This window comes from Euprymna scolopes, chromosome 30 (assembly GCF_053919585.1).
Source record: "Euprymna scolopes isolate OS-2025 chromosome 30, ASM5391958v1, whole genome shotgun sequence".
Classification (NCBI taxonomy): Eukaryota; Metazoa; Mollusca; class Cephalopoda; order Sepiida; family Sepiolidae; genus Euprymna; species Euprymna scolopes.
Window position 1 is genome coordinate 85,931,802 of NC_136511.1, and position 8,564 is coordinate 85,940,365.

The following is an 8,564-nucleotide window of genomic DNA, read 5'->3' on the forward strand; positions in this document are numbered from 1 at the left end:
GAGAATAATTTTGTTATAGCAGTTTAATCAACACTGACTTTGTGTCAGAATTGAGATTCACGTAACAAGTGAATGATCATGACCAGTGCAGTGAACACATACACAAATACATGTTCACTCTACTTATTGAGAGGCTTTGAAACTTTAAATGTATGTAGAGTATTCTCACATAGGATTGGACTATTTAAAATTTAAAAAAAAAAAAAAGACAGATGATTGAATGCTAACACGCAATTAGTAGCTTACATTATTTTGTAAAAATCCAATTAAAAAATTGATTGCAAATCAAATTTGCAATATAACTGCAAACAATTCGAAATCCTGTAACCATGAAATATGGATTCACTAAGCAACCAAACCTAAATTTTAATTTGTCTACTTTTCCTCTTCTGATGTGACATTTTTTAAAAAGGTCCTTTGATTTTTGTTCTTTTCTTTAAAATAAAGGGTGCAATACAGCAAGTTGCTGCAGCTGGAGGCCCTACGTTCTTTAGCAACCAACCAGGATTAAACCTATCTTTACCGCCTCCACCCCATTCCCAACAACTAGGTTTGACCCCTCAACAGGCCTCCAAAGCATCGCAGTATAACCCCTCTCAACAATTTTCGCCTCAAAACACACCAGTAAGTTGTTAAATTCAAAACTTTAACTTTGTTTTTTTATTTTCTTGTTTTTTTTTTACCTCTAGTGACAAACTTAAATTATTTAGATAACCATTCTCATCTTGGTTCTTATATTTACATTTCAGCAAATATAACCATTGAGCTTATTCAGGTGCATCTTTTTTAACTTGAGTAACTTCTTTGTGAATTTAGTAATCTACGTAGAATTTAGAACTTAACCAGTATTTAATCCATATGGATAACTAGTTCTCAGTCTGTCAACCATGATCGAGGTATTACCTGTAGAAATGAATTCACCTCCAAACCCCATAAAACTTCATCTGAATGTACAAATAATGCGGTTAACTGTTATATGACCAAGCTGAGAATTATCATTATTCGTCTATAAAGAATAAAATTCCAAAATATAAAATAGTTTTAACGCAGTTCTGATTTTTTTTAGACGAGATATGAATGTTTGTATTGTTTTGATTGTTCGGACAATTATTCTCATTTTGGGTGTTATTGGAACGTTTCGGTCGTTAAAACCTATGACCTTCGTTAGGTGTAAAATCCATGTCCTTTTTCAACTAGTTGAAAAAAAAAATGCATTTTACACCTAACGAAGGTCATAGATTTCAACGACCAAAACGTTGTGCCAAAGATGAATTATTATCCGAATGATACAAACATAAGATTGTTTTGATGGAAAAATGAAATAACACCATTAATATCTAACTATAAAAACTTAATTTTGTCTTTTTGAATCTGAATTTGCTGTCATTTTTGTTCTTTGGCAAAAAAGCACCTGTAGAATAACAGTACAATTGTTGAAACAATACTATCTAAAGCATATGAATACTCTAAATAACAGTAACTTTTCCTTCTCACAATTATGTTCACAATGTATTGGACTTGTTATTCTTCAGCTTCAGATAGAGCTTTTTTTCATAATTCATAATGTTTCACCTTTTTGATAACATTCTCTCTCCATGATTTACAAATATGAAGTTGGCCCCCTGATTTTTTTTTCTTTTTTAACCCATTTTACAAAACCAAATTTCTAATTTTCTTAACTTATTCTCATTTGGCTGAATATCTTATTATATGCATATAAAAATTTGTATTCTTGTCTGTCTTTGTTTACAATTGGATTAATATATACAAAACGTGTCTTACTTGGAAAAATATACAATTAAGAGATCACTTTATTTGCATATGACATTAAGAAAAATTGATTTTACTAAATAGCAGTATCTTAATGCTTTTAGCGAGAGAATTATTTTAAGTATTCTATTTAAAATTATTTAATAAATTTTAAATAACAATTATATTGATAATATATTTAATTTATTTTGGAATTAATATTTCCAACAGCGCCCCTTTTTTTTTTTTTGTTTCACTTTTTCTAAAAGTTATTTGCCCCTAGATGCTATCCATAAAAAAAAACGTTCACCAAATATCATTTGGTAATTTCATTAAGTTTCTAGCTGGAAAAATAATTCTGTGTAGATAGAAAAAATGTTTGGCTTTTGTTTTTTTTATAAATATTAACAAAAAAAAAACACTTATGAAAAAAACTGAAAAGATTTCATTTGTTTGTTTTATTTTACTCCTTAAGGCAATACAGAAATCGGTAAATTTTTACAGCGTAATTCAGCGTCGTTTAATACCAAAAAAAAAAAAAAAAAAAAAAAAAAAAAAAAAAAAAAAAAAAAAAAATGGAGATCTACCCCCCCCCCCCCCCCCGTAAATTCCACAATTTACTTTTTTTTTTCGCGTTTATTTCATCAATTACAAACTTAATTTTCTAATTAAAAAGATAACTAACTTTATATAATGTGACTCAGCGGCGTTTACCCCCTAAAAAATGGAGATCTACTTTTTGCCAGTCTAATACATTTAAACAGCCTTTATAAATATTATTAGTTTGCAGAAGTGCAAATAAGTGCAAAAAAATTAGAAATTTTGAAAAAAAATAAAATAAAAAAAATAAAAATAACATGTTAGAATGGGGGATCACTTTTCTATAAAAATTTAACATAAAATGAGCACCCACTTTTTGGCCACCAAGCATTCAACGAGACATGTCACCTCTAGCATTTTTAAGTTTTGCGATTGAGGGGAGGGAAAAAACTAGGGGGTGGAATAACATTGGAAACGATAAATTTAACAAAAATTTAACGATAAATTTAATTTTTTATGAAACCATTCTCTACTTTCACCTAACAATTTAATAAACAAAACAAAGCCCAAAATATGACAAATTCGATTTTTTTTTTTTTTTTGGAGGGGGATTACATTAGAAACAAAACAAATAAAAAGCAAATCGAATCCACATTACGCATGATGAAAATGATTAGTATAGCAGGCGTGTTTCAAAGGAACTTCATGTCAACCCAGGCAACGCTGAGTACCCATGCTAGTATATATATATATATATATATATATATATATATATATATATATATATATATATATATATATATATATAATCAACCATTTTAGAGCTACATACAAAGATTTTTTACAAGAGTTATGAAAAAGTATTATCGATGCAGAAATGATCAATTGTTTTTTTACTATTTTGCATATATCATTACAAGGGAGTAGGTGATAAAATTTACTTACAGGAAAATAAACATTAGAAGATAGTGCAGTAATAGATTCATTACAGATGGATACCAGATTGGGTATAATTAATTCTTCGAGCAGTACAATTTGGGCCAAGATATAATGCTACTAAACCGCATGCCTAGAATCTTTTCAATTTTAATCAAAATTAATGATTTTGACTTTAGAAAGTGTCTAAAATTTAAGGGCTCTTTATAAATTTTAGGTGTGAATCCTATTCATAGAAATATATTAACATATATACATATCTAACTTTATAAATTACTGTATATTATTACCAAATCTTTCTAAAAATGTTCTCTGTATTTGTTATTTAGTAATTTAGTTTTTTACATGTCCGTTCTCAATTCTGGATCCTTTTAGAAGTATCATCTTGCTTGAAACCCAATAATTTCAAATTGTAAAATCATATATTTAAAATTTTATATTGAGTTAACAAGTTTATTGTTAAGATTTATTTTTCAACTATCTCTTTTGTATTTTGTCACAAGTCAAATTTATTTAAATTATTTTTCTTAGATGAAATCGCCTCCTCAAAGCTTGACGCCAAACAATCTTGGTGCCAATTTGACTTCTGTGCAAAGTTCCAACACAAAATTATTTGGAAGCCCTCCATCAAATCGGCAGCCGACTCCAAGATACTCCAATGTTCAGCAACAATTTGGTCATAAATTTAATCCCCAGTATGTTGGTCAGCCTGTCCATCAGCCTGTCCACCAGACTGTCCATCAGCCTGTTCAAACTGGAGGTAAGACTCATAATTATTGTAACAGGATTTTTTTTTCTTTTTAAAGACTGCCACCCTTATATTTGATTGTAATAAGTTAGATTATAAACTATAATCTATAATAAAAAATATTTTCAACAGAAAAGGAATGAATTCTCTTACAAGCATTGTATTTTCTTTGGTTAACCCTGAAATGTTTGCATGGAGAACTGAATAATGTATAGTCTTCAAAATCTGTAGTCTTAGAAAAAAGATTTCTATCGGAACTTTCTTTTCTTGGTCCACAACCAATTGATCTTCTGTATCACTTTGGTTGAAGAGCTGCCATTTTTTTTTTCTTCAAAGAAGAGTGATAATGGCCACTTCAGAGAATTTTTGATAGATGGAGATGGACGTTCTTGTACTAAAATGTTGTTTTAATGTAAAATTTAATAATTTATTTAGAATTAATATAAAAAACAACTTGTATATAAGAGCGAATAAACCAGGTTTTGCTCAGGAATACAGTATATAAATGGATAATAACCTGCCTTCCAACTCTGTAGATATTTGAATATCTGATTTGAAAGTCATTATTTACCTTTTATTTGTATAATTATTTCAATATTACAGATGCTATTACCATCTTTTCAAAAAAAACAAAAGTATACATAAAGATTTTTTAAAAATTGAAAATTAAAATTTCTCTTCAATATTTGATACTGACAACTCAACATTTTAAATTCTTGCTGTAATTTTGTCGTCATAATTGTATTGAAAAAAAAAATTTTACTTGGTAGAAAACTGATGAAAACACATCAGCATTTTCAAACCAAAAGAAATTTTTTTCTGAATTTAATTACTTTCTCTCATTTTTATGTTTTGTTCAGGACTGTGTTTAAATGATTCCCCCTACAACCTTGTTCCACTAAGCACTGGCTTGTTTTCCAAGTCCTTGTGAATTCAATTTTTAACAGAGTGATTCCTGATCTCCCACCTCTTTATCGAACTGTTTGCTGTTAATTTAAAGCTAATCACCATTTATGAATGACAAAAAATGGTTATGGCATACTTCAGCATGTGTCACTTTTAAACAAATTGAATCAGAATTGTCCAATTTCTCCAAACTCCCTAATTGCACTCTGTGCCTCTGACCTCTACAGCTTTTTGGATTTTTGTTTTAATTACTATTCTTCGATTGAGCTTTCTATTTAAATCTGAATATTAAAATACTTTCCTTTTTTTTTTTTTTTTTTTCCTCCTTCATCAAGACATCCAGAATTCCGTTTATTTTTTTGTTACCGTTGTCTTATTAATGCTGAGCTTTTTATTGATGCACTTTTAGATTACTCTCCATTTTGCAGTGGAAACAGTAAGTATAAATCTGAACATTTTTCTGTTTACATGTCTACTTGAGGCAAATATCTATATGGGCCTCGCAGCCATGCACCATGAGTACAAACAGAACATTTTTACCATAGGATTTTTTAGTAATATCCAGTCATTTTTTGATTAAAGAAAAATAACATCCACGATTGTTAAATAACTGAATGCACAAAAATCATTTTATTCACAACAAATTAGGGAGTTTTAGATATTAAAAAAAAAAAAAAAATTCATACAAAATATCTAATATGTTAAATTTTCAAAACCCCAAATCATTTAAGCTAACAAATCAAAATTTGTTTCTGACGAGCCAATATTAATTTATTGTTGTACAATAATGCATTTTGGTATAATTTCTTAAAAAAAAATATTTTATCTGGTCCAGGACGGCTAATATAAAATTTAAAAAAATAAATACTTAAAAATCACACTGAGCAATGATGACTCAAATTTTCGATTAAAGAATAGTGAAGTAATTGTTTCACTCATTGTATCCTGGTAGATGGTTTACCATAGTTGAGGGTGAACCAAAGGCTCCCTTTTCAGTGGTTACTACATTGAGGTGTAGGGAAAGGTAACCCTTTCTTTCCTAAGATTATAAAAATATAATTCAGTACTAACATCAATCTGTAACAACTAATTGAAATATTAGTAAATAAGATGGTTAGTAATTGTATAATACGATCAAAAAGCTAGTTCAACATTTTGCATAATCGTTTATCAACAAAGTTGGAAAATACAAGAAAAACTGAGAGAAAAAAATAATTTTAAGTTTTGCAAATATTCTAGTGAGATTTGTCCAGTATACAGGAGTACTTATTTCACTACAATTCATAGAGCTTAGTTGCATGACTGCCAGACCTCTTATAGTTATCGCCTTGATTTGAGTGTTTTTGTTTTTTTATAAAAAGAAAAGAACCTTATAATTTACTTAAACAATTAAACTTATTTTGCATGCAGGCTTAAAAGTAAAAAACAATAGTACTTAGCACATAGATGTAACACTGCTTTCATTTTGATTTAACATAATGATTGCCAGCTTCTTTATATTTTTCAGTTGTCCGTCAAGTGATGATGAGTAACATGGTTCGAGCCGGCAATGCTCATCCTCGAGCCACATATCCGTCTCCAATACAGAGGCCTCCAAATGTCCAGATGCAGACGCTGACCGCTCTGCCATCTACACCCCCTCCACCAGTTTCTCAAACCTCACAGCTCCAGCAGTACCCCAGCCAGCGAGCGGGTCGTAACCTTCGAGCTCAGCAGGCCCGGGAGCGTAGTGAAGCTCTTAAGCATGCACAGAACTTCTTGAACCCACAGAAGAAACCTACGATGAAACAGGGTCCTGACATGAAAGGGGATGAAGTGGTAGTTATTGGGAATCCCCAGTGTCCACATATTAAGGATGCCAAATCAGAAGAAGCTAGTTCGGACAAAAAGTAGATGCCTCCACCATTTTTGACTCAAGTTATTGTTTGACGTTATCACTTGAGTCTGCTTTAATTAAAAAAATATATATATGGAGAAGAAAAATGGATCTGCTCAACATTTAAAATTTGCAAAAAAATTCTGAAAGATGGTGAATAAAGAAATAGAACCAAACCCAATTTGGGGTCTGCTGGTTGACTTTAAAATGTTTGGGAGGTGGGGGCGAAAAAAAAAAAAAAAAAAAAAGACGGTCTTTTTAAGAATTAAAAATAAATTTGGTTGTTGTCAGCCATAGAAGATTGGTGGTGTATGTGGGTGTGGAAAGGTGTTGACTTCTTGTGAATGAACTTATTGTAAGAATTGTCCTCCCCTCGTTTGGTTATTTGAAGAGATTTTGTTTCTGCTGCTTTTTCTCTTTGCCAATAATTATAACCAATGAAGGTAATGCCATTTCTAATTGTAATTGTCAATTCTGAGATTTCTACTGCCACAGAGAAAATGGTATTGATGGCCTTGACCTGCCTGTCCTCCCCTTCCTTTCCACTCTACTTCTGGCCTGAAATGACACCACCCACTCACCAAAAAAATATATGAATAAATAAAAAGCAGCTAAAATGACCAAGTTGCTTGACAATTTGTTACCTGTAATTGATCCAATCGCTGACCCTTTTTTTTTTTTTTTTAGTTCCTGATTAGTTTATATTGACTAACAGTTTTTATGTAGAACCAAATGAAAGAAAAAAAGATTTCCTTTTTTTCAAAAATGCAAATAAAAAAGTAATGAAGAAAAAAATGAAAAATGAGAAAAATGAAAAGGACGAAGACAGATTTTGTTGCCGGTCCTCACAATTTTTCTACTCAATCTAAACATTTTTCATAAATTTTTTGTTGTTTAAAAAAAGAAAATGAAAGGAAAAAAAATTTTTTTAATAAATTTATTTATTTATTCATTCATTCATTTATTTTCTTGTTTTTATTTCATTTTAAATATAAAAAAGATTAGTTGAAGAAATCTCATTTCATTAAAAAAAAAACAAACAAAAGAAACTTTTCGTTTATTAAACTGTTTTTGAAAAACAGAAATTTTCAATATTTTTCCCTCCCAGTAAGTTTTAAAATAAAAAGTAAAATTAGTTCAAATTGAAAATATATCAGGTGTACTGGTCTTGTCTTTACATTCATACCCCCTCTTTCTTTTTTCTATTTTTTACTATTATCATTGCTGCCACTAACCACCACTATATTGTAAAAATAGGTCTTTAAAAAAAAAAAAAATTCCTGTCTTTTTCTTGTTACTTTCCATCTCTGTCCTGCTCTAACCAAGTCTGTCGACCTGTTCCACAAATTCCAAAACCTCAACATAAAATATCTTCAGAAAAAAAAAACACGAATAAACCTAGAACCCCATGCTACAATGTAGACCCCATGTCTCCTTCAACATCAGGAGTCTACGCTCCAACCTTCCAGAGGTTGAAACTCAATTACAGGAGATGAAACCGGACATATTCTTTCTAAGCTAAACTGGCATTGAGCCAACCACTTCCCTAACACTTCCCATAATTAAAGGATACTCTAACTTAACATCTAAATCTGAAATCCAAGATCGCCAGGGGCATGGAATATGTGCCTACATCAAAGATGGCTTTCCGTGTGGTAGGGATATCTACAGAGAAGACCCTAATTTACTTTATATGTGCTTGCGAGTTGCACTTGCTTACACCACCACATTTATATGTGCCCTCTATCGCCCCCCACAACAGCGGGGTTACTATCTTTAAGAATATATCTGAGAAAATTGACCACATCT

The 8,564-nt window shown here is 30.5% G+C and overlaps 1 protein-coding gene across 11 annotated transcripts in view; it reads left to right on the forward strand.

The window, feature by feature from the left end:
• The window catches only part of LOC145254879 (uncharacterized), a 182,963-nt gene extending 175,252 nt beyond the window's left edge, over positions 1-7,711 (forward strand). For 7 of the 11 annotated variants that reach the window (XM_080113754.1, XM_080113758.1, XM_080113755.1 and 4 more), the window contains 4 exons: positions 448-624; positions 3,757-3,985; positions 5,289-5,315; positions 6,387-7,711. In XM_080113754.1, the coding sequence (XP_079969880.1) occupies positions 448-624; positions 3,757-3,985; positions 5,289-5,315; positions 6,387-6,772 (819 nt within the window). In that variant the 3' untranslated portion in view covers positions 6,773-7,711. Of the gene's footprint in view, positions 1-447; positions 625-3,756; positions 3,986-5,214; positions 5,316-6,386 lie in introns of all 11 variants that reach the window. The other 4 variants (XM_080113756.1, XM_080113757.1, XM_080113760.1 and 1 more) reach the window with 2 other exon arrangements.
• The last annotated feature ends 853 nt before the right edge of the window (positions 7,712-8,564 follow it).